This window comes from Lepidochelys kempii, chromosome 4 (genome assembly GCF_965140285.1).
Source record: "Lepidochelys kempii isolate rLepKem1 chromosome 4, rLepKem1.hap1, whole genome shotgun sequence".
Lineage (NCBI taxonomy): Eukaryota > Metazoa > Chordata > Testudines > Cheloniidae > Lepidochelys > Lepidochelys kempii.
In genome coordinates, this window is record NC_136383.1 from 123,270,443 (window position 1) to 123,297,344 (window position 26,902).

Sequence of the window (26,902 nt, forward strand, 5' to 3'; positions counted from 1 at the left end):
TCTAGAAAACATGACCTATGAGGGAAGATTGAAAAAACTGGGTTTGTTTACTCTGGAAAAGAGAAGACTGAGAGAGGACATAACAGTTTTCAAGTATGTAAAAGGTTGTTACAAGGAGGAGGGAGAAAAATTGTTTTTCTTAACCTCTGAGGATAGGACAAGAAGCAATGGGCTTAAATTGCAGCAAGGGAGGTTTAGGTTGGACATTAGGAAAAATTTCCTAACTGTCAGAGTGGTTAAGCACTGGAATAAATTGCCTAAGGAGGTTGTGAAATCTCCATCACTGGAGGTTTTTAAGAGCAGGTTGGACAGACACCTGTCAGGAATGGTCTAGATAATACTTAGTCCTGCCATGAGTGTAGGGGAGTGGACTAGATGACCTCTCAAGGTCCCTTCCAGTCCTATGATTCCATGATTCGTAGCCAGTCAGTCTAGATGTTTTGAACAATATTGATGATAGTCTGTTCCATCAACAGGCATGGAGGGGCATGCTGCTCACAGCTATATGTAGAGGCCATTGTCCTGGTGCATACCTCTGTAAGTTGCCCTATGATCCATCTGCCAGGACTTCAAAGCACCCTGGTGGATCCCACGATCTGAGAAGATGGTGGAGGTGGCAGCCATGATGGTGAAGCTTACTCCTTTCCCTTCTTTCAGTTAACAATTGTCCCCCCAAAAGTCTAATTTCTGATACTCTAATTCATTTCTGGTCCCCCACTTTTGTTGTTCACCAGTCATCATCTTAACATAATCCTTGAGTTATATTAGTGGGCCTTTTTGATTTTTTTCTTTTTGCACATTTCCCCATCAACATTTGTTGTTACAGGTTATTTTGAAACTTTTTGAATTTTCACTCACTTCTACTTTTTTACAGTTGAGCTCACAATTAGGGTAAATTTGTAGGCCCAGTTATTACAACATAATCCTCTTGCGTGTCCTTTCACAAGGACAAAGTATCCATGAGGCTATACTTGAAGTTCATCCCTAAGGTAGTGTCAGACTTTCACATCAACCAATGTATCCAGTTACCTGTGTCCTACTGTAAACCACACACCAGTAAGAAGAAGTGAAGTGGCATCTGGCATCTTGCTGTCTACAAGACCTTTCCATAAAGGTGGCAATTTTGTACCTGATCACATTGGCTAGAGGGTAGAGGAGTTAGGGGCACTCATGGTAAACCTATTGCATTAATTTAGGCTGTCAAAATGGATCTCAGGATGCATAATATTTTGCTATGAGCAGTACAATGATTTACTGGGGGAATTCTGTGCCACTGCACAATGCAGAATTTTGAAGAAATTCATGTTGGGCACGCAGAATTTCCTTTTCTCCCCACAGAAATGGGCTGCAGAGATGTTGACCATCACTAGGGTCTGCTGGACTCGGCAGAGCTCAGCTTGCAAATAGAAGACAAGGCTAGGGGGAGAGGGAGGGAATTGGAGGGTTCCCAGCAGCTGCAATTCCCAACACACCCTGGAGGAAGGTCTGTGCAAGGAAAAGTCTGGAAAGTCTGAAAAGCAGGAAAGTCTGTGCAAGCCCAGAACCCAGCATCAAGCCATTTCTCCCTCTGGATCCCTGGGATCTAGGAGGGTAGGATCGGTAAGTGTCTTGGCAGAGGTGGGGGATGCAGCTTGCTCTGGGGAGGAGGGGGCATGGCTGGCCTCTGGAGGAAAGGGGGTGTGAGTGTCGGAGATGCTGGGGGTGAGGGGATATGTGTGTCCGGATTTGGGGGGGGGCCCTGTGGCTGGCCTCTGGGGAGGAGGGGTGTGAGTGTCTGGGCTGGGGGCGGCCCATGGCTGGGCTCTGGGGCGAAGGAGGTGAGAGTGTCTGGGCTGGGGTGGGGGCATGGCTGGGCTCAGCTCTGGGGAAAAGGGGTTGTGAGTGGCTGGGCTCTGGGAGGGAAGGGGCAGAGAAGCAGGAACTGGGTTTCATAGGGGTTTCTTTAACTCTCTTCTCCTGGGGGAATTTTTGTATGTGTCTGTAGTGTTACAGACATACTTGCTGACAGGTTTTTTGAAACAAATTACCAAAATAATTGAAACTGGTGTGATTATAAAGTGTTATTTTGACAAATAAAATTTGCAGAATTTTAAAATATTGTGCACAGAATTTTTAATATATTGGTGCAGAATTTCCCCAGGAGTAGTAATGTCCTCCTTGAGGGCAGCATGAAGCACATTCAATAAGAACCCAAGCAGCCTTGGTAGCTTCCCCCCAGGATATCCCTATTATTGACATCTGTAGAGCAACGACTTGGAGTTCTGTATACACTATTAGCTGCCTTGGATGCTTTCCTGGGCAGGTCAGTTCTACATTTCATTGTGGCATAGGACTCCGGGTACCTGCCTCCTTGAGAAGGACACTGAATCACCTGAAGCACTCAAAGAAGGTGTCAAGGTTCCTTCCCCACTCTGAACTCTAGGGTACAGATGTGGGGACCTGCATGAAAACCTCCTAAGCTTACTTTTATCAGCTTAGGTTAAAACTTCCCCAAGGTACAAACTATTTTACCCTTTGCCCTTGGACTTCCACTGCCACCACCAAACTTTATCTGGGTTCCTGAGAAAACGTTGTTTGGAAATGTCTTTCCCCCCAAAATCCTCCCAACCCTTCACCCCACTTCATGGGGAATGTTTGGTAAAAATCCTCACCAATTTGCACAGGTGACCACAGACCCAAACCCTTGGATCTTAGAACAATGACAAAGCATTCAGTTTCCTTACAAGAAGACTTTTAATAGAAGTAAAAAAGAATCACCCCTGTAAAATCAGGATGGTAAATACCTTACAGGGTAATTAGATTCAAAACATAGAGAATCCCTCTGGGCAAAACCTTAAGTTACAAAAAAGACACACAGATAGGAATATTCATTCTATTCAGCACAGCTATTTTCTCAGCCATTTAAAGAAATCATAATCTAACACATACCTAGCTAGATTACTTACTAAGTTCTAAGACTCCATTCCTGTTCTGTCCCTGGCAAAAGCATCACACAGACAGACACAGACCCTTTGTTTTTCTCCTTCCTCCCAGCTTTTGAAAGTATCTTGTCTCCTCATTGGTCATTTTGGTCAGGTGCCAGCGAGGTTACCTTTAGCTTCTTAACCTTTTACAGGTGAAAGGATTTTTCCTCTGGCCAGGAGGGATTTTAAAGGTGTTTACCCTTCCCTTTATATTTATGACAGAAGGAAACTTGCCTTGTAGTAACTGGAGTTCCATGAGATGTGTTGTCCCTATGTGCAGTAGATTATCCATCTTCCTGCCCCTCTGCCTCAGGTCCTACTGGTGGAGAAGGAACTAAAATGGCAATGGAGAAGCAGCCCTCTTTATACCATCGGTGGAGCACACAAAGGAGAGTGGGGGTATACGTGCAGACCAAACACACACTGATAGGAAAAATTCTCTGGTCCCAGGTTATGGAGTGCATGTGCAACCTGAAGTGTACTACACATAGGGAACCCACTTGTTCTTATATATAAAATATATATTTCTCTAGAAAGATGATTGAGCAGTCTACTGAAATTTGTAGGCTCTTTTTTAAAATTTTATTTTTACACACGGCTATCACTATTCTTTATCTGGCATTTCCATGTACAACTACTGACATTTTAAACTAATTCCAGAGTTTTCTTGTTAATCATACAGTAGAATAGCTTGCTTTTTTGATTCATAGATATTAAGGTCAGAAGGTACCATTATGATCATCTAGTCTGACCTCCTGCACAACGCAGGCCACAGAATTTCACCCACCGCTCCTGCGAAAAACCTCTCACCTATGTCTGAGCTATTGAAAGTCGTCAAATCATGGTTTAAAGACTTCAGGGAGCAGAGAATCCTCCAGCAAGTGACCCGTGCCCCATGCTACAGAGGAAGGCGAAAAACCTCCAGGGCCTTTGATCATCTAGAAACAATGAGGAAGTGCCAATGGTGGATTCTTTCATGACTTGCTTTTTCTTCCCTGTTTAGAGCCTCAATTCAGAGTAACATAACAATATTATAACTTGGGAGAGAATGGTTCTGTTTCTGTGTTACTTCTTACAATCCTGTGGATGTCTCCATCTAACATCATAGGACCATAATCACATGTCAAGATAGCATTTATGACATGGTTACAGTATTGTACTCGATACATAAATTAATAGGCTGTGCAAAGTGCTACTAGAGAAGTTATAGCCATATTCCTAAGGCACATCAACCATCCACGTCTGAAATAATAAATAATACTTTTAGAGAACTGTCAGACTCAAGTAGTGAGAAGATTTTTATGAAGAGGCTTCTTTTAAGTTCCTTGTCTTTGTTTCTCTACCTTTTAACATCTCTAAATGCTCTTAAAAATCAGCATTAACTTGCACACATTTTCCAAATTCTCTTCTGAAGTTATTTAAATTGTAATTTGCTGACTATTTTCCATGAGAAAATAGGTGCAGTATACATTTTTCTTCCCTTGGGATTGCATGAATGGAATTTTAAGAGACATTAGTAAAACTTCTGAAAACACTAAAATTAACATGATGAACACTGTGCTTGCATTTGGTTTTCAGTGAGAATAGGATTGTAATACAGCATTCTTTTACCTTGGTAAAGTAATTTCTAAAGGAAATTTGTATCATTTTCACTTTGTGCAGGAATTTGGAAATTCACAAGTTCAGGCTCTCCAATCAGCAGGAATAACTGAAAGTTATTGTTTTTAAAGTTTTTGTTTACAAGTGGCATTCCTTAACATAGAGCTGGAATCACACATCTTGGTGAGCAGTGTCACTCGCCTTGTGAAAGCCCAATGAAAAAGAATATAAAATAATATTCAATATTGAATTGTCAGAAAAAAAACTTTTAAGACAAATTTTTCAAAAATGGGTAGGTAGACTCTTAAATCTATACCTAGAAATATTGGAATCAGTGATCTGATTTCAATCAGTGATCTGATTTTCAAAAATGCTGAGCATCCAGCAGCTCGCACACCCACTTAGACTGTCCACATTATTCACATTAACAAGCACATAGACACCCATTTACTATACTTGTTTTGTGCACATAAATGTGGATTATGTGCACACAATTTATGTAGCTGTCATTTTGAAAATTTATCCCTGGTATCACAAACCCCACATTATTTTACATCAGAATGGCTATCAACACAAATGATTAGAACTGCTACTTTCAAATCAAGAATTAAAAAACAAAAAATAAATTTCAAAACTTTTATTCGTGGTAATAAGTGTTTCTTTCCTTGTCAGTCTGCACATTAGTGGGCTGAGAAAAATGTTCTTAGTTTTCCTGTAATGTGAAAAAATAATGGACTTAATTTAGTAATGCACTATGTAAGCAGTGTCAGGATGAGCTCCACCCTGACATCTGGTGGTGAGGTGTGGCAAGTTGTGGAAAAGAACTTCAGGGGCTGATCTCATTTGCATAGGCACATCCACCACGCCTAGAATGAGACCATAGCTGCCCAAATGGTCACTTTGGCTGCTGTGGGATCCCCAGTGTCTCTGTTATTGGGGCAGGAAGAATAAATTGTTATTACCCTGATTATGGGAACTGTGCTTGGAACTGTACGTGGCCTTTTGTTATGATGGAGGGATTCACCATCAACTAAGTAGCACTCGCTAGGCAAGGGTCATGGGTTCCAAAACTGAGTGAATGGAGAGAGGCTGGAGACAAGTATTAACGCTTGGTGGCATGGGCCCCTTGGTGAGGGCCTTACATGCTAATTGCACTTCCTCCTCTCTCCACTGTGGAATATCAGAGCTAATTTTGATTTCATTAGAAGTCTAGCTATAGGCTGCTGAGCTCATTTTGGGCTGACAGTGCACCAGCACTGGGACTCCCCTACTACAAGCTGAATTCACCTAAGAGCTGAAATCACTGAGTGTTGTGTTAAGTAGTGGGGGAGCCTCAAGCTATATTGTGGAGCGGTTGGTGGGCCGGCTGGAGTGCCTTGCGGACCGGCTGGTGGAGCAGTTTGTGGATGGCAGGAGCTGCTTGTGGAGCTGAGCGAAGGAGTTCGTGGGGCGGCTGGCAGAGCGGAGCGCAGCTGAGCGAAGGAGTTCGTGGGGCGGCTGGCAGAGCGGAGCGCAGCTGAGCGAAGGAGTTCGTGGGGCGGCTGGCAGAGCGGAGCGCAGCTGAGCAAAGGAGTTCGTGGGGCGGCTGGCGGAGCGGAGCGCAGCTGAGCGAAGGAGTTCTTGGGGCGGCTGGCGGAGCGGAGCGCAGCTGAGCGAAGGAGTTCGTGGGGCGGCTGGCGGAGCGGAGCGCAGCTGAGCGAAAGAGTTCGTGGGGTGGCTGGCGGAGCGGAGAGGAGCGCAGCTGAGTGAAGGAGTTCTTGGGGCGGCTGGCGGAGCGGAGAGGAGCGCAGCTGAGTGAAGGAGTTCTTGGGGCGGCTGGCGGAGCGGAGAGGAGCGCAGCTGAGTGAAGGAGTTCTTGGGGCGGCTGGCGGAGCGGAGAGGAGCGCAGCTGAGCGAAGGAGTTCTTGGGGCGGCTGGCGGAGCGGAGAGGAGCGCAGCTGAGCGAAGGAGTTCGTGGGGCGGCTGGCGGAGCGGAGCGCAGCTGAGCGAAAGAGTTCGTGGGGTGGCTGGCGGAGCGGAGCGCAGCTGAGCGAAGGAGTTTGTGGGGCGGCTGGTGGAGCAGAGCGCTGCTATGGAGCTATGGGGCGGTCAGCTTCAGATCATGTAAGGTGCCTCTTACCCCCGTCCCATTTCCACCCAGGTTGGGAGGTAAAGCTCCGCAGATAAACTTTCGAACTCTGGGGCTGCCCTGACCAGGGACAGAGACTTTTGGGGCATTGGACTTTTGGGACTTTGGGTGATTTGGGGTTGCTGGACTCAAGAACCAAAGGGAAAAGGGCATGCCCCAATTTGCTTGGGGTGGGTTTTTTTTTCCTCATGGGTTGTGTTATGAATCCTGTTAGTGGTGTTTCCCAAACATAATGCCACATTGTTTCTCTCTGTTATTAAAAGGCTTTTGCTACACTCAGACTAGGTGCTTGCGAGAGGGGAAGTATTGCCTCTTGGAGGCGCCCAGCGGGGGGTGGTATATATTTATCCCAGGTCACTGGGTGGGGGCTCGAGCCGGTTTGCATTGTGTTATTGGAATGGATCCCCTAGATATTGAACCCGGCCCTTGTTGCTGCCAACTCTGACGGGCAGAAGGGTTACAACTATATATTTGTGTGTGTTGTTTAGGCAGAGGCCCATCTTATACACATTGACAGAGCCAGAAGAGTACCTAGAAGTCACCTACTACAGGACAGGCCCAACAAAGAAAATAACAGAACGCCACTAGCCGTCACCTTCAGCCCCCAACTAAAACCTCTCCAACGCATCATCAAAGATCTACAACCTATCCTGAAGGACGACCCATCACTCACAGATCTTGGGAGACAGGCCAGTCCTTGCTTACAGACAGCCCCCCAACCTGAAGCAAATACTCACCAGCAACCACACACCACACAACAGAACCACTAACCCAGGAACCTATCCTTGCAACAAAGCCCATTGCCAACTGTGTCCACATATCTATTCAGGGGACACCATCATAGGCCTAATCACATCAGCCACACGATCAGAGGCTCGTTCACCTGCACATCTACCAATGTGATATATGCTGTCATGTGCCAGCAATGCCCCTCTGTCATGTACATTGGTCAAACTGGACAGTCTCTACGTAAAAGAATAAATGGACACAAATCAGATGTCAAGAATTATAACATTCATAAACTAGTTGGAGAACACTTCAATCTCTCTGGTCACTCGATTACAGACCTAAAAGTGGCAATTCTTCAACAAAAAAAACTTCAAAAACAGACTCCAACAAGAGACTGCTGAATTGGAATTAATTTGCAAACTGGATACAATTAACTTAGGCTTGAATAGAGACTGGGAGTGGATGGGTCATTACACAAAGTAAAACTATTTCCCCATGTTTATCCCCCCCCCACTCCCCACTGTTCCTCAGACGTTCTTGTCAACTGCTGGAAATGGCCCACCTTGGTTATCACCACCACCACCACCACCCCCGCTCTCCTGCTGGTAATAGCTCACCTTACCTGATCACTCTCATTACAGTGTGTATGGTAACACCCATTGTTTCATGTTCTGTGTGTATATAAATCTCCCCACTGTATTTTCCACTGAATGCATCTGATGAAGTGAGCTGTAGCTCACGAAAGCTTATGCTCAAATAAATTGGTTAGTCTCTAAGGTGCTACAAGTACTCCTTTTCTTTTTGCGAATACAGACTAACACGGCTGCTACTCTGAAACATTTAATTGTGAATACCCTCATAGTGGTACTGGGGGAAATCATTTTTACTTTTTTCTATTTTATTCCATTATAGGTGTACATGGATTGCTAAAATTTTAACTTAATTTACTTTTTAATTTGATTGCATACCTTTTAGTTTTAAAAAAAATGGTTCTGAGTTCAAAACTGCATAGGGAGTGACTTTTCTTATTTTGAAATTGTACATCCCTGCTCCCAACATTTTTGAATCCTCCAACATATAACTTTGGCACTTTCATCTAACCACTGAGTTATGTACAGATGTATTATATGAACTGATAACAATTGGGTTGACACACATTATCATATGCTAGATGTTACGTATCATGTATTGTTAGATGCTGCCTGTCCAGGTGATGGGGAATAGTGTTACAAAGTAACAGGAGGAAGTTATCACGGATGTCATGTTTCACACTTCACTGATAGTCCTTACTGATTTCAGTGATACCTTTCATTGGTAATTCTTACAGGCTGTGAATCCAGGTCTCTAAAAGTGAAGGCTAAATTATTATCCCTTTGACACCTAGCCCTGCATTGTCTTCTTTACTGATAAGCTAGACAGTTCTCAGCTTTTATACTTGTACATTTGCTGTACTTAATAAACAACCCCTTCCATAATTTATTATAAATTTAAAAATGCAACAATAGTAGGCAGTGTAAGCTCATGATGCTATAGTATCTGAAAATAATATTTGAGATAAAACAGGTTAAAATTTAAAAAAAGCTTTTTGCCTGAATTATTATGTTTGGTGGTTCATCCACAAATCAGGATCAACATGTAAGAGTCTTTCAAGGATAAACAATTCCTGTAGAATTCAATTTTATTCCCAAAAGCGAAGACAACTGTGTTAGAACATCTTATAACTTTGGAAAATCTTAGATTTTTACTTAAATCCTATCCTTACATAAAGCATGATTCATCTAGATATCCATTCTCATTGTTCAAAGTTTCACAGTACGCCAGAAATATTATAGTAAAGAAGGGCAAAGATCCACAGGTGTCTTTCTTGTTCAGTCACAGAAAAATTGACAGCAATGTATGCCCACTTGCTTTTACCAGGTGATGGTTCCAAAGAAAAGGGTGAAGAAAAATGTGGAATAGCAAATAAAATGCTAAATATAGGGCAAAACTTTGTCCTGTGTTGCAGAGGTGTGCTAGTAGAGGAAAAGAGTGTTCAGAACCCTTAATTTTCCCAGGGCTTAAATTCTCATTGAGTATTTCCCAGAGCTACAGGGCTCAGGGCTTCAGCCCTGCAAGGCACACCGGGGCTCCTGAGGGTTTGAAGATATTTACTAGAGCTCTGCTCTGGACATCTCCGGCTGAATTTAAGCCTGGCCCAGGCCCTTCCCATCGGTGTATCAGCAGAGAGGGATTTTGCTCTAGATTTAGGGTAACTTTCTGGCTGACTGCCCTGGCTGGTGCATCACAGTGCTGGGAGAAGTGATCTGCTAGCTTGGGGATTTGATCAGCCTTTCAGTGTGTAAGCCGTAGTCTGCAGCTAGGATGAATATTGTTTCTCTGAAGGAGCAGAAAGGTGTACCCAGCCATGTGTTTCCCCCACTATTCCAAGTTGCCCTGAAGCATCCTGTCCTGCGCTGACAGATTGGCTTCAAGTATATACAGTACACAGAATGGCTACTTGGGTTAACTAAAAACATATTTTTTAGATAAGCAAAATAACAATTCTATGTATTATGATATGAAAGAGTCCAGATTTAACCTCGTACCCTAATTTAATGATTCTTAAGCCAACATGAGTAACCTGCATATATGGCAATCACTCCACCCAAAACTTACTTCAAATCTCTCTTATCATAATAATGCCTTCTCTTCTCTTAAGCTTTTTAGACTTTCTCAATTCTCCATCATGTAAGTCTTTATAGCCTTCTCTTTTACTTAATATGGCTTTCCAGACCACACTCAATTTTCATAGTTTTGCTGTGCTTGCTTCTCTTTCTCATCTGTTGATACAATAATTTAGTTACCCAGCTTAACCCCACTAGACTCTCTAACACCCCAATTCCATACTTGAAATTTTAGTGTACATTTCATGACATACATGTGAGTGTATGCCATACATAATTATCATTTCCATTAGTTGGGTTTTTATGTCATATAATTCAAAATCTTAATGTTACATTATGTACTGAAAAATTAAGTATATGTATATTGTCAAAATATAGTTCAAATATTGTTTAATATAAAACAAACAAAATATGTTAACATTATATAATCAAATTAATATTTGACGTTCTGCTAAATTATACTTTTAAAATACATTTTCAATTCCTGTAAATTTTTACTTCCTGTTATTTTATTTACAGAATATCCAAGGTATCTCCAAGTATCCAGTTCAAATTATTAAGAAGCAATATGTAAAAGGTAAAGGTAAAAGCTTTTGTTTATGTAGTTTTATAAAAGGACATGCATTTATCTAAGTAAGTGTTTGAATAAAAATATGTGATCAAGTACTATTAAGGCATACCAACATCTCAAAAATGAAAAAAGACTACATTCAAACTGTGTAGTTATAATACAACATTATCTTTTAAATTATCTTTCTGCTGCTTCTTGCAGGTACAGAATGTGGGTTTGCTGCCTCTTCCTTGATTTATGCAAGCAAGTTCATCAATTTAAATATTCTCTGCTCTCCTGGCCAGTCCCCCTACCTTCAGTTTGTGTTCTTTTCCCACAGTTTGGAGCTTGCATAGTTGTAATGGAACCAAGTTATCCTGCCTTATCTTACTAAGAAGTCTTCCTGTGCTTTCATCTCAGAAAGCTTCTCCTAGGGAGTTGCCAATGCTAGATTGACTAGGCCATGTAAATCAAACTAATGGCTAAGGACCAAAATATCCTTTGATTGCTTGTCAGATGGATGCTATAAACTGGATTCAAGGAAGATAGTACAGAGAGGGCTGTAAGTCCTAGGGAATCATGACCCAAGTGATAGAGAAAGGACTGGACCCTCAACAGTGAATGTAGCGTAAGAGAGACTTGCTTACATAACCTTTTCTTCCCGCAGGTAGCTGCACAGGACCACGGTGTAGAACTGCTGCTGTTGCTTTGTTGCGCTTTGTTTTTGGAGGGAGTAGTGGTTGGCTTTGCACTGGAGGCTTTGGAATAGGATACAATTCAATATAATGAAGCAAAAGGGTTTATATAAGTGCAAGTGAAAGGAGGAGCGGAGTTTGGAATAACAATAAAAACCTTAAAATGATAAGAGTCTATCTGAGATGAGAAAAAAATCTAAATTTCTAAAGCTGGCAATTTGTTTGTAATTTCCCATGTCATTTTTAGCTATGTCATCTGTACAAACAGTGGATACATATGCATGCTACCCAATGTGTACTACAACACATAGGCAGACCTAGACTGAGGCTGCCAAAATTCATTAATGATGCTCATGGATCATATGTAAGGCGACAATTTAATCATGAGTATTTTTAGTAAAAGTCATGGACAGATCATGGGCAAGAAACAAAAAATCACGGCCCGTGACCTATCCATGACTTATACCATAAATACTCCTGAATGAATCTTAGGGGAAGGGGCACTGCTCGGGGGGGAGACCCAGGGGCCAGCAACTGCTCTGGCCACCGCCGTGGAAGGGGGAGTCCCAGGGGACCAGTGGCTGCTCCAGACACGACATGGGAGGAGTCCTGGGGGGCCAGTGGCTTCTCCGACTGCCACCGGAGGGGAGGCCCTGCAGGGGCCAGCAACTGCTCCGGCCACTGCCAGGGAGTGAGGAGCCCTAGGGCCAGCCACTGCTCCGGCTGCCCTGGGACTGCTGCTGGGAGCTGCCAAGCTGCGGGAGCTCCAGCCGCCCCTGAAACTGCTGCTCAGGTGGTCCCAGGGCCAGCCGCAGCGGCTGGCTGTGGGGCCGCCCAAGCGACTGGATGCAGAGACACTTGAGTAGGGAGCGGTGTGGCTGTCTGCAGGGCCGCCTGAGCAGCTGGCTCTGGGGCCAGCTGATTGGGCGGCCCTGCAGTCAGCCACACTGGCTGCTGCAGAAGTCACGGAGGTCACAAGAAGTCACAGAATCTGTAACTTCTGTGACGTCCGTGACAAACACTGAGACCTAATCATATGTACTTTGCAAAACTACATTTTTTTCAGGTTTTCCTTCCCTTTGCAAACTACTCCAGACATTCTTATTTCCTCCTTTGCAACTTTTACAGTCAGTTGGTAACAATCAGTAGTAGAGGAAATATACTATGCTTCAAGCATTGTTGCCTTTCCTACACCAAGTGGAATAGGATTCCAGTAATGCATTCACATTACTTGTCATCCTGTCCTTTCTTCTGTAAAGACTCAGTACACATGGAAATAATTTCCTAGGAAATTGTGTCTGCAGTAGGAAATTAATTCATTATTTATTTGTAGAGTACAGGGTAAGTGCTGTTAGATGGCTTAACTTTTCAATTCCTTGCATTTGTGGTGGTCTGTCAGATAGGTCCTGTGCTTAGCAACCTTGCCTGTTTTACAACAAAGTTTTATTGTTGTTTTGTTTTGTTTCTGTGATGTAATATATGTTTCTCCCATCTCCTCTCTAGGAAAAGAAAATGAAATAGTAACTATTTCTCCAAGAACATTGTTTGTTTCAGCTAAAGGATATACGTTCTTAGCAGCAGGTAAGAAAATTTCCATTATAATTGTTTATTATTAACAAATGTCCTGTGATATCTGCTGCCAGTCCTCTTTAGGATGCCACTACATCTTCATTGACCTTGTGAAGAAAAAGCATTGATAAGTGTAGTTATTGTTAAGTGTAGTTATTTTCAAGTGTGGCCCATTCCTCACAAGCAGAGTCTGAATGTCTGCATTATAGGCAGTGCTGGAAGCAACATCTATCTGTAAAGCTACCTAATACTTTTCAGCATAAGCACCTATAACTTTGCCAAACTTTAATCATTCATGCAGAAAGTTTTCATGCCTTGGGCAAGGTTAATTCTCACTAGAGCTGTCAATTAATCACAGTTAATGCATGTGATTATTTCAAAGCAAATTAACTAGATTAAAAAGTAGTCAGTTAATTGCAGGTTTAATCACACTGTTAATAGTAGAATACCAATTTAAATGTATTATAAATATTTTGGATGTTTTGCTATTCACCTCATAGAAGTCCACTCAGTCCTACTTCTTGTTCAGTCAATTGCTAAAACAAACAAGTTTGTTTACATTTATGGGAGATCATGCTGGTTGCTTTTAATTTACAATGTCACTTGAAAGTAAGAACAGGTGTTGTAGCTGATGATGCAAAGTATTTACATGCCAGATATGCTAAACATTTGTATGTTCCTTCATGCTTCGACTTGTAGGCGCTAAAGTTTTACATTGTTTTGTTTTTGAGTTTTTTTCACAAAAGTATAACCTTTTGTGAAAAAACATGAATTCTATAAAATTCTGTTGCCCTGTAACTGAAAAATATAAGAATGGAAATAAATATGGAAAGGATGTTAAAAAGTATAATAATAGAAAAGTTGCAAGGGTACTAATTGAGAGAGTTTTATTTGCTAGATTTTTCCCATATTGAATTAAGAATCCTTGCACACCTATCCTGTGATCCAGAACTTCTGAAACTATTCCAAGAACCTGAAACCACTGATGTGTTTACTACACTGGCTTCTCAATGGTAAGAAGAAAAGGAGTACTTGTGGCACCTTACAGACTAACCAATTTATTTGAGCATGAGCTTTCGTGAGCTACAGCTCACCTCATCTGATGTAAACTAGGCCAGTGGTTTTCAACCTGTCATCCGCAGACCCCTGGGTGTCTGCAGACTATGTCTAAGATTTTCAAAGAGATCCATACCTCCATCTGAAATGTTTTAGGGGTCCACAAAAGAAAAATGGTTGAAAACCAATGAACTAGACCAACAAAATGACAAAAGTACCTTCAACTCTTGTATTACTGTATATTCATAGTGAAATCTTGTATTTAGAAACAATACTTATTTCCTTGAAAATTTGTTACTTTTTCAAAAGATTGGGAGCTGACAAGCATACCAAAAGGATTTCAGAATTATGAAAGGGTATTAGAGTTCCTCACCCATGTCCTCCAAAGCAATGCAGGGGTTCTATTCACCCCCTTCTCCTCCACAGCTCTCATTACCATTGGCTAATATATGAATAATCTCTCTCAAGGCTCAAATAATACTGACCTAGATGAGCCTGACGACTAGAACTGGTCAAGTAACTCATTGCAAATAACATGTTATAAATCTTGACAATTTTTTATTGCATAATTATTCACAAATACATTTTAAAAGGATCAGCTCAGCTGTTGACATAAATTAGCTTCCTGAAGGATTACAAAACATCTTTTCTCTCTGTCAAGTCTCCTGATGATAATATTCTTTCTAATTACATCACAAGTATTTTGAAAACCTTAGACATCTGCTAAAGGCGTTGGAAAACAAAGTTCTGCCTGTACAGAAAACAGAGAGGACAGCACTCATGGGATTCTTGTGGCTCCAATCAGGGCTTATCTACTTGTTGATACTTCAGTCTCCTGGCAGACCCTCAGAGAAAGAGCAGTGTTTCACTCCTTATTTAATTAAGTCCTTCTCAGCCCTGTTCTTGGGATTATTACTCTTTGTTGATCTCCAGAGAATGAAGAAAAAATGGTGTATTTCTAGTAACTGCATTATTTAAAGTGTATACTTATTAGTAAGGCTATGTTTTAGTCGCAGGTATTTTTAGTAAAAGTCATGGATAGGTCATGGGCAGTAAACAAAAATTCACGGCTCGCAACCTGTTCATGACTTGTACTATATACTCCTGACTAAATCTTGGGCTAGGGGTAGCCTGGGGGTGCCACGGGTGTTCGGGGATGGGCGCTCGGGTGGAAGGCGGACAGCACGTGGCCTGGGACCCCCACTGGTGCTGGGGAGGGGTGGCGGGGCTGGCAGGTTCCCTACGTGGCTCCACACCTCCCTGGAACCAGTGACATACCCCTTCCTCAGCTCCTAGGCAGAGACGAGGCCAGGCAGCTCTGCACACTGCCTCCACCCCGAGCACCGGCTCCGCAGCTCCCATTGGCCAGGAACCACAGTCAATGGGAGCTGCAGATGTGGCGCCTGCAGGTGGAGGCAGCGCACAGAGTCCCCTGGCCATGGCTCCGCCTAGGAGCCAAGGGATGTTGCCACTTCCAGGGAGCACCTCCCGAGATAAGCACCACCCTAACCCTCACCCCCTCCTGAGCCCCAACCCTGAGCCTCCTCCCACATCCAAACTCCTGCAGCTGCTGTGGGGGGACGGCGGCCCGAAACTGCCCCAGCAGTGGCCGATGCACCTGGCCAGGCACACCGGCCACTGCAGAAGTTATGGAGGTCACAGAAAGTCACAGAATCCATGACCTCCATGACAAACTTGCAGCCTTACTTATTAGTTTGTATATGGTAGTACCTAGAGACACCAACTGAGATTGGGACTCCATTGTGCTAGGCACTTTACAAACATGCAGTAAGAGACAGGCCATGCCCCAAAGAGTTTACAGTCTCAATAGACAAGATAGACAAATGATTGGAGAGAGAGGGCGTAGCGTACAAGCAGAGTGAACAAAGTGATGGTCTGCAAGCCTTATGTAAATTACCCTTTTTTTGTTTTTCTTTTTTTTATTTGTTTGTATGGAATTTTGTTGGGAGCAAAGTGGGGAGAGAGGCCATCCACAGTAAAGGGTGTAAAAACCAGTCAGGCACCGATAACATCATCAGAGTCCATCAGTCCCAGCATCTGCTGATTTTCTCTGCTACTGAGTTTCTACTAAAAGAAAAGGAGGACTTGTGGCACCTTAGAGACTAACAAATTTATTTAAGCATAAGCTTTCGTGAGCTACAGCTCACTTCATTGAGCTACAGCTCACTTCATCGGATGCATCCACCTTACGATTCTTCAATCAATGCAGGTGGGATGGGTAGCCTGATGGTACAAGACTCACGGATGCACAGATCCCCAGGAGTGGAGCTCTAGAAAGACAATCGACTGATAAGAGCACACTTATTAGAAAATAATTGTTAGATTCGATTTTGAGCATCTCCTGATATAATTGTGACATATTATCATGTCATTGGAACCTCTTGGAATTAAATCCTTATTCCATTTTGGAGGTATATTGTAAGCGTATGCATGAATATGAATCAAATTTTGTCTCAGTTCTAGGCAGGGCTCCAGATATGTTATTCTCGTCAGTAATCTCACAGCTCTTGGCAGCTTCCAGCCTCATATAGTTGCTACACAGGAACTTCAACTTCAATGAAATGTTACAGTCAAATATTTTTATCAGATATGAGTGAGATGATGAGTCTACAAAACTATTACATAATGATTCTTCAAACAGTGGCTGCCTTCTCTTTTCAACTTCAACAAAACTTTCTGTTTGGAAGCAACTTTATAATATATATATTATTATGATCATTATTAATTACAGAAACACCCAGTGACTTTAACCAGGATCGGGGATCTAGTGTACTAGGTTCTGTATGAGCACACAGACTTTCTGTAGTTTTCTCTCCTTGTTGCTGGTTAAGAAGTCTTCTATTAAAAACAAGAACTTTTAGAATATTTTGTCATTCCTAATTCTTATTCAGCTCTTGTAGTCAGAATCCTTAATTTATGACATATGTTTAGCTGCTGTGGAAACGATTATGATATTGCAAAGAGACTTATGGTTTCAGATGGGTTATAAGCTGTATGGATCCAAACTAACACTTAGGGACATATTTTAAAATTCATGCCCTACATTCTGCCTGGAAAACATTGAGTATCTGAATGTGTGCAAATATCTAATTTCCATACACTAGGGTACAGTTTGTGTATGTGGTGGTTCTATGTAAATACATGGCAAATAAAACATAACAATCTAAAAAACAGTAAACAAAATAGCAAAGACAAAAACACTGAGTACACTGTGTTTAAACATAGCCAGTACAAACACTGGTAAAACAAAAACATCTAGTAGATAAAACATTTTTCCAATTATTAAAACCTAACGAAGGTTAGAAGACACAGTGTTTGCTTATTGCATATTAAGTGCAGTAATTGAAGAAATAAGCAAATAAATAGTTTTTATATAAAACTAAAATTAATTAAAATGTAAAGATCTTGTAGAAGGAAGTTGAGTGCAGGTTAGTTGTGATTTGTAGTTACACACTCAAAGACACTGTTTTGCCCTTTGATGGCTCTTAAGCAATGATTAACTGCTAACACTACCTACATGAGAAAGCACCATTATCTGCTAGAAAGAGATACCTGCACTTGGGCCAGGAACTCCTCCTATATTTCAAGTCTTGCTCTGTCACTGGCTCTGTTTGGTCCTGGAAATAACTTGATATAAATATTTTCTCTGATTTTCTCCCCTCTGTAAAATAGGGATGATAATACTTAGCTCACAGCAGTGTTATGAGAGTTAATTCATGTTTATACAGTGTTTTACCTTTTTAAAGTGCTATATAAGTTCTCAATTTTATAATTATATATGTCAACGTATCACAATAATCTTAAAACAATAAATAAGTTATTTGAATTTTCCCTTTAAGATGATTGTGATTCAAACAGAATAATTTCAATGCTAATAAATTAAGACTTAATTATAGATCCTATGAGGTTGACTTGAGAGGCAAATGAGAGGCAATAGGAGGCACACTCATCCTCCCTGCCTTCCCCACAGGCCCACTGTATCTCCCCAGCAGTGTGCCTGAAAAGCTCTTGTCAATTTCGCATTTTCCCTGATGGCTGAAAGTGAAATTGACAAGATCCTTCCAGGCAGGCAGCCAGGAGCCCAATTTTCAAAGGTTTATAACTTTCAAGCCAGAAGGGACCATTGTGATCATGTCTGACCTCCTGTATAACACAGACCATAAAATTTCCCCAATATAACTCCTGTTTGAACTAGAGCATATATTTTTATTTAAAAAAAAAGTCCAATCTAGATTTTAAAATTGCCAGCAATATTCTGGATGGAAAATGAAAATTTTTTAGCAAATTGAAATTTACCTGTATCAAATTTTGATTTTACGAAAAGGGCATTTTCTGTTGAAAAATAGTTCCAGTAGAAAATTCCCAACCAGCCCTTTTATCTCTAACATAGACAACCACAAATACATTGCCCTAGTGCACCACTCATCATCAAATACAGTGAAGTTCAAGATTTTGGTCCTAATCTTCAAAATGCTTTATATAATTGGTCCAAGCAACCTGCAAGATCACCTCGCTCTCCATAATCATGATTCCCCATGACAGTTTCATTTCTCTGGAAGAATAGAACTGTCACCACAAGACTGAGACTCATAAGAGGGAAAATGAAAGCTTTCTTGGCAGCTGTCCAAGCACTGTGGCGTTTACTGCCACAAAAGATCCAAATGACAACCAACTCAGAGTAAAGTATAAATCTGACTTCTCTGACCTAGCCTTCCCACAATAAATGAATAATAAGCAATTTTGTTTAAAAATTCCACTTAGAAGAAGGAAAGAGAGAGTATGACTTAAATCTGGGAGGCACTCAAATACTAAGGTAAAGTGCTGTATCATTCCTAGCTAGACAGAGGGATCAATAGTTTATGAATTCTCTGTCAAAGATAGACTGGGATTAAAGAATAAATGAAGTTAAAAGTCAATGAGTCCTTTTGGTGTCCTGTGGCAAAATGTTTTTCCTGACTGCATTGTGGCTGTAGATCTCTGATATAAAATGGAGGTTTGTTATGCTTGTCAGCTGGGGAGCAGTTCACCAACACAGGATGTGCTAGTCCTGGTCTTGGCATACCTATTTATGAAAGCACTTAAGCACAGACTTAACTTTAAGCATGTGCTTAAGTGCTTCCCTGAACGGGGCCATCAGTACGTGGCTGATATGTTCCCCTGAGTCAAACTACTGGAATTCACCTTTCTGCTTTGGTTATTTCCTTTTAACTTGTCCAGAACTACTGAACAAAGTTCTTTCTGCTGCTTCTTTCTCTGGTGTCTGACTAGGTCTCCACAGTTCTTTCAAGAATTGCCCATATAGATTTGTGGAAAATGAACTACTAATAATCTTCAAAGGCAGTGTGTTTGAGCATAACTGGTTAAATAATGATTGAAGCCCTTCTCTGCTAAATCAGACATCAGGCTAGAGGCCAAGTCAATAATATTGCATAAATGTGTGAACTGAGCTTCAGGTATCAGCCTTAAGTATTTTGTTATGCAGCAGAAACGCTGCTTTCGGACCTCATGTTCTAAGACATTCATGTGCAGAAACCAGCAAGGTCATAACAGGTTTGAATCCACTGAGACAATCTCTACTCAGACTTGTCTACATATACCACAAACACCCTAAGAGATTTATGAAAAACCTTTGTCCTGTCTAAACAGTAACTAAGAGACCATTTAATATATAGCCTATATAACCTAGCCTCGCCTGTAAATCATAAGGTTTAGAGAAAAACTCTACCAAATAGTAGTTTTACAGATGTATTAAGGTGAAACTCCAACACTACCTTAAGTCAGAAATTTAGAATGAGAATGCAGGGCCACCTTATACTTATGCAAAAAGAAAAGGAGTACTTGTGGCACCTTAGAGACCAACAAATTTATTTGAGCATAAGCTTTCGTGAGTTACAGCTCACTTCATTGGATGCATTCAGTGGAAAATACAGTGGTGAGATTTATATACACACAGAACATGAAACAATGAGTGTTACCATACACACTGTAATGAGAGTGATCACTTAAGGTGAGCTATTACCAGCAGGAGAGCATGGGGGAGGCAGGGGAGGGGCTTTTTGTAGTGATAATCAAGGTGGGCTATTTCCAGCAGTTGACAAGAATATCTGAGGAACAGTGGGGTGTGTGTTGGAGGGAATAAACATGGGGAAATAGTTTTACTTTGTGTAATGACCCACCCACTCCCAGTCTCTATTCAAGCCTAAGTTAATTGTATCCAGTTTGCAAATTAATTCCAATTCAGCAGTCTCTCGTTGGAGTCTGTTTTTGAAGTTTTTTTGTTGAAGAATTGCCACTTTTAGGTCTGTAATCGAGTGACCAAAGAGATTGAAGTGTTCTCCAACTGGTTTATGAATGCTATAATTCTTGACGTCTGATTTGTGTCCATTTATTCTTTTACGTAGAGACTGTCCAGTTTGACCAATGTACATGGCAGAGGGGTATTGCTGGCACATTGGTAGATGTGCAGGTGAATGAGCCTCTGATGGTGTGGCTGATGTGATTAGGTCCTATGATGGTGTCCCCTGAATAGATATGTGGACACAGTTGGCAATGGGCTTTGTTGCAAGGATAGGTTCCTGGGTTAGTGGTTCTGTTGTGTGGTGTGTGGTTGCTGGTGAGTATTTGCTTCAGGTTGGGGGCTGTCTGTAAGCAAGGACTGGCCTGTCTCCTGAGATCTGTGAGAGTGATGGGTCATCCTTCAGGATAGGTTGTAGATCCTTGATGATGCGTTGGAGAGGTTTTAGTTGGGGGCTGAAGGTGATGGGTAGTGGCGTTCTGTTATTTTCTTTGTTGGGCCTGTCCTGTAGTAGGTGACTTCTGGGTACTCTTCTGGCTCTGTCGATCTGTTTCTTCACTTCAGCTGGTGGGTATTGTAGTTGTAAGAACGCTTGATAGAGATCTTGTAGGTGTTTGTCTCTGTCTGAGGGGTTGGAGCAAATGCGGTTGTATCGTAGAGCTTGGCTGTAGACAATGGATTGTGTGGTGTGGTCTGGCTGAAACCTGGATGCATGTAGGTAGGCATAGCGGTCAGTAGGTTTCCGGTATAGGGTGGTGTTTATGTGACCATCGCTTATTAGCACTGTAGTGTCCAGGAAGTGGATCTCTTGTGTGGACTGGTCCAGGCTGAGGTTGATGGTGGGATGGAAATTGTTGAAATCATGGTGGAATTCCTCAAGGGCTTCTTTTCCATGGGTCCAGATGATGAAGATGTCATCAATATAGCGCAAGTAGAGTAGGGGCATTAGGGGACGAGAGCTGAGGAAGCGCTGTTCTAAGTCAGCCATAAAAATGTTGGCATACTGTGGGGCCATGCGGGTACCCATAGCAGTGCCGCTGATTTGAAGGTATACTTTGTCCCCAAATGTGAAATAGTTATGGCTGAGGACAAAGTCACAAAGTGCAGCCACCAGGTTTGCCGTAACATTATCGGGGATAGTGTTCCTGATGGCTTGTAGTCCATCTTTGTGTGGAATGTTGGTGTAGAGGGCTTCAACATCCATAGTGGCCAGGATGGTGTTATCAGGAAGATCACCGATGGATTGTAGTTTCCTCAGGAAGTCAGTGGTGTCTCGAAGATAGCTGGGAGTGCTGGTAGCGTAGGGCCTAAGGAGGGAGTCTACATAGCCAGACAATCCTGCTGTCAGGGTGCCAATGCCTGAGATGATGGGGCATCCAGGATTTCCAGGTTTATGGATCTTGGGTAGCAGATAGAATACCCCTGGTCGGGGTTCAAGGAGTGTGTGTGTGCAGATTTGTTCTTGTGCTTTTTCAGGGAGTTTCTTGAGCAAATGCTGTAGTTTATTTTGGTAACCCTCAGTGGGATCAGAGGGTAATGGCTTGTAGAAAGTGGTGTTGGAAGCTGCCTAGCAACCTCTTGTTCATATTACGACCTATTCATGATGACGACAGCACCTCCTTTGTCAGCCTTTTTGATTATGATGTCAGAGTTGTTTCTGAGGCTGTGGATGGCATTGTGCTCTGCACAGCTGAGGTTATGGGGAGAGTGATTCTGCTTTTCCACAATTTCAGCCAGTGCACATCGGCGGAAGCACTCTATGTAGAAGTCCAATCTGTTTTAACCTTCAGGAGGAGCCCACCCAGAATCCTTCTTTTTGTAGTCTTGGTAGGAAGGTCTTTGTGGGTTAGTATGTTGTTCAGAGGTGTGTTGGAAATATTCCTTGAGTCGGAGACGTCAAAAATAGGATTCTTGGTCACCACAGAACTGTATCATGTTCGTGGCGGTGGAGGGGCAGAAGGAGAGGCCCCAAGATAGGACAGATTCTTTTGCTGGGCTAAGATTATAGTTGGATAGATTAACAATATTGCTGGGTGGGTTAAGGGAACTCCTTGTGGCATGTAGTAGTTTAGATAGTTTAGTGTCCTTTTTCTTTTGTAGAGAAGCAAAGTGTGTGTTGTAAATGGCTTGTCTAGTTTTTGTAAAGTCCAGCCACAAGGAAGTTTGTGTGGAAGGTTGGTTTTTTATGGGAGTATCCAGTTTTGAGAGCTCATTCTTAATCTTTCTCTGTTTCCTATAGAGGATGTTGATCAGGTGGTTCCGCAGTTTCTTTGAGAGCGTGTGGCACAAGCTGTCAGCATAGCCTGTGTGGTATGTAGATTGTAATGGATTTTTTACCTTCAGTCCTTTTGGTATGATGTCCATCTGTTTGCATTTGGAAAGGAAGATGATGCCTGTCTGTATCTGTACCAGTTTTTTCATGAAGTTGATAGATTTCCACTCCATACGGCTAAATTCAGTGCCTTGCATAATGACAGGTTTCAGAGTAGCAGCCGTGTTAGTCTGTGTTCGCAAAAAGAAAGGAGTACTTGTGGCACCTTAGAGACTAACAAATTTATTTGAGCATAAGCTTTCGTGAGCTACAGCTCACTTCATTGGATGCATTCAGTGGAAAATTACACAAAGGGTCATTACACAAAGTAAAACTATTTCCCCATGTTTATCCCCCCCTCCCACTCCCCACTGTTCCTCGGACGTTCTTGTCAACTGCTGGAAATGGCCCACCTTGATTATCACTACAAAAGGTCCCCTCCGCCCCTGCTCTCCTGCTGGTAATAGCTCACCTTACCTGATCGCTCTCGTTACAGTGTGTATGGTAACACCCATTGTTTCATGTTCTCTATGTATATAAATCTCCCCACTGTATTTTCCACTGAATGCATCCGATGAAGTGAGCTGCAGCTCACAAAAGCTTATGCTCAAATAAATTTGTTAGTCTCTAAGGTGCCACAAGTACTCCTTTTCTTTTTGCACACACAGACTAACACGGCTGCTACTCTGAAACCTTATACTTATGGAACACTCTGTAGAAAGGCTTAGATATCAGAACTTGGATTATAGTTACTATCCTTGCTGATTGAGCCACTAGGAATGCTATCTTAATGTGTGAAACCAGGAAAATTCCTTTAATCACAATACCATGCTTCCTTCCTGGATAAAATGGTGACATAAGCCTAGGAATCTCAGTAAATATTACTTTTTCAGGGCCTTCTCCAAATTATACAAGCTATTTGAGGATAACAGCAATTACTGAAGCTCCTTAAACAAACGTATATAGTGTAATATAACTGCAAAAATAAATCTTCCATTACCCTGAAATGCATATTTCCATTTCAGACCCTGGTGTCAGAAAGATAATTATCTCTGTAGGTAATCATTTTCAGGAAGTGACTAAAGATCTAGTCATGTCCCCATATATATGCTGTTCCATATGAAGTTTGTTGGTCTACTCTAAAGAAATCCCTATGAAACTGTAGCCTCAGAAGCACCTCCTGGCAACTAAAGAAGATAGATTGTTGGAAAAGTGTGGTGTTTACTAGTCAAGTTCAAGTACTTTTCAGCTCTTCCAAGTTCACTTTCATTTCAGAGTTTTATCATCTGAATATGGGAGCAAAGAGAACATTTTCGGAGTTGTGTGTGCAATAAATTCTTTCTTATCTTCTACAGATTAAAAATAGGATGAGAATACAAAGTTTAACCATTTCTTTTATAAACCACTTAGTACCATGAAGACAGAAGGACATATTAATGAAATTCCAGACCTATATGTGGTATGCATTGAAAGAGAATTACCTGAATGATGTAGCTAACTGACAGTATTCGAATATTAAAATAGATTATCCCCAGTAAATAGTATATAATTTAACCTACACACATTATGATGATAACAATCTCTCTCCAGATGTACAATGATGCATTTGTCCTTCACTGCTATTTATCTTTGATGCTACAAAAACAATGTTATAAAATATTAAGACTGAAAGTTTAATGACTTAACCAGATTCTGGATAGGACTGATTAGTCTGTGGTAGAAAAGGCTTAGGTCAGGATTCAGTCTTGAATTTCTTTTAGTGTGATTGATGTGACTGGCTTCTCCTTTCTCAAAAACTAACAATAACAAGAAAATTGGTGTATGATTCTGAATGGTGAAATTGAAGTTGTTTATAAAAATGAAAGAAGATATAATTTTGTGGTAATATAAAGTGCTCAAGACTTAGGGTAGTCCAGGACTGAGAGAACTCTGAAGGGATTGACAGTGACCCAACTTTTACTGTTCCACTTTATGGTTTGCATTTTATAAAAGCCAAACCCACATGAAACCCCTTCAATGTACCCCTTTCCTCCCAATCTGTTTCTTCCTATTCAGACCCTGAGCCACCTCTCTTTGCCATTCCTTGCTCCATTGGTGGGTAAGTTATAGATTTCCTGCTTTCTGGGTAATGAGGCTTCCTGCACCATGTCTCTTCAGGTAGGGCCACTGCTCACTTAAATCCACTGGGTCTTCAGAGAGGTCAGGAAAAGGTTTGTCCTCTTCAAAGGCATCCAGAAAGAAGGGGACGCACCCTTTCCCTGTATACCACTGCTAGATGAGTAGCAGAGGAAACAAGTGTCCCATATTAGGACAGTGCATGTAAGCAATGGAATCCAAGTGGATCTATAAAACTCCTCTTTAAAGTTAGTTACTTTGAAGAGTGTTTCTTTACATCTTGTCACAGGATGAGCTTGGTTGGCTCCTTAAAAGGATGAAGTTCACCTCACTTCTCTGGACATCGCCTCTGCCAAAACCAGAGGAATCTGAGAACTTGGAAGTCATGGGAACTGTAGGCTGCCGACAGAGTATGTTGGGTATAAAAGGCTTGCTTTTCTCTGTCTGAGGGAGGTCAGGGCAATGGTCAGACATGCAGTGAATCTCTCTGGCAAGGAGGAGACAAGAGACAAGTGTGCTGATGTTGCTGAAAGGAAAGGGCTTAAGGAAGAAGCCTGCAAAAGTAGCCTGGAGAGGAGCTGAAGAAAGATCTATTGAGGAACCTTTCATGAAGGGGAGAAAACTGTTGAAAAAGGGACGAGATGTTCACCCAGACCCTGTTGAGTGGACTGTAATGCAGAGATGTAATGTCTTTTCCTTTTGGACTGCTATATTGTACTCTGGGAGAGGGAGGATTTTCGTTCAGCTGAAGGGTTAAACCACCCAACTAATAAGATAAATTGAGGCACTGGCCATATCTGATAATGGGAAGATTGCCATTTAGTCTAGCAGGAGCTACAATGAGACACGGTGACTGTGTACCTTCTCCCTGCTGGTTTAGGCTACTTCCTGATCCCCCAGAAAAGCAGTGGATTGTGGTGGACAGTAGTTCTACCTAAGGCAGCCCTAAAAATATAATATAGAAGAGGAAATGCCTTGCACTTCCTGAAGACCTCTGGAAAGTCAGCAGCAGCAAGCAGAAGGGACACAGAAATGAGGGAGAAGCTGTGAGGGGGTAGAGGGATATGAAAGGGCAGGGTGCCAGGGCTCTTCAAGTCTGGAGCTAGGCTCATTGTATCTATATTTAGGTAGATTTTGGCCTACCCTTATTTCAGGTGAATTAAGGGTTTTTCAGGACCTTTTGCACAATCCTAGTTGTTGCCCTGATTCCTCTATATAAATTTACAGTAGCATATATTAATGGCAGTCCTTAGGCTGATTTCCACCTACTGTTACTTATAAGTATAAACATCAGTCACAAGGGGAAAGAAATTAAGACTAGTCCTAAATCTAATACTTAAAAGTTGGAAGCTAAATTTTAATAACAGTAGATAAAAAAACAGGAATGGAATATATACATTTTACAAAGGAAAAATTGCTTTTACATACAGGAAAATGTTAGATAATAGCTACAAAGCCAACAACGATTACTTGTGCTTACCTACATATTTTTATAAATATATTACCAACAGTGTCTCACATTACTCAGGAGATGTCTGGGCTTCTGTTCAGGTAGTCTAGGGAATCAAGCAATCAGACTTTTCTTCATTGTCTTATGGATGAGACATATCAGCCTAGGGCTCCATCTTTGTCGACAGGCTTTTCAGACAGTCACAGACTATTCCATGTGCTGCTTATACATAAGTTAGAGCACGCTGTTTTCTGAATGTGGTTGCCCAACTTCTCACTGTTCTCAGTGTTGAGCTCCAAACTACATTTATTCTGTATAGGTTTTAACAATTTGCTCATTACCATTGTATCTGAGCACCGGCTTCCAGTAATGCATTAGGGCAATGTGACTACACTTCTGTCACATGTTGCTTGCTCTCTCATCCTCTTCCCATAGAGAGAGGAGTGACATGTCTTATTTTAGTAGATTTGTTTTTTGTTTTTTTGATAAATATACCTGTTGTTGTGGGTTCATGTTAGATAAGTGAAGGTCACAGAATTGCTCTTTGCACTGGGAGCAGAAAGTGGTGAGGTTTGTGATAGTCCTTAGTTCTAGTTCATTCCACAGTCTCAGACCTCCCCCAGAGAAGGTTCAGTTCCCACACAGATGAGCTTTATCTTACCATTGAGAGTTCCATTACACCAGCAAAGTGAAGTTGTCAACCACAGTATTTATCGCAGAGTTTTAAATGGTCTTTAGGTATCCTGGGCCCCGGCCAT

At 41.8% G+C, this 26,902-nt stretch overlaps 1 protein-coding gene across 1 annotated transcript in view; it reads left to right on the forward strand.

The window, feature by feature from the left end:
* Positions 1–26,902, forward strand: part of POLN (DNA polymerase nu) — a 236,183-nt gene that overhangs the window by 173,139 nt on the left and 36,142 nt on the right. Inside the window, exons 17-19 of the mRNA XM_073343208.1 lie at positions 10,602–10,659; positions 12,831–12,908; positions 13,795–13,909. Coding sequence (XP_073199309.1) covers positions 10,602–10,659; positions 12,831–12,908; positions 13,795–13,909 — 251 coding nt within the window. The remainder of the gene's footprint in view (positions 1–10,601; positions 10,660–12,830; positions 12,909–13,794; positions 13,910–26,902) is intronic.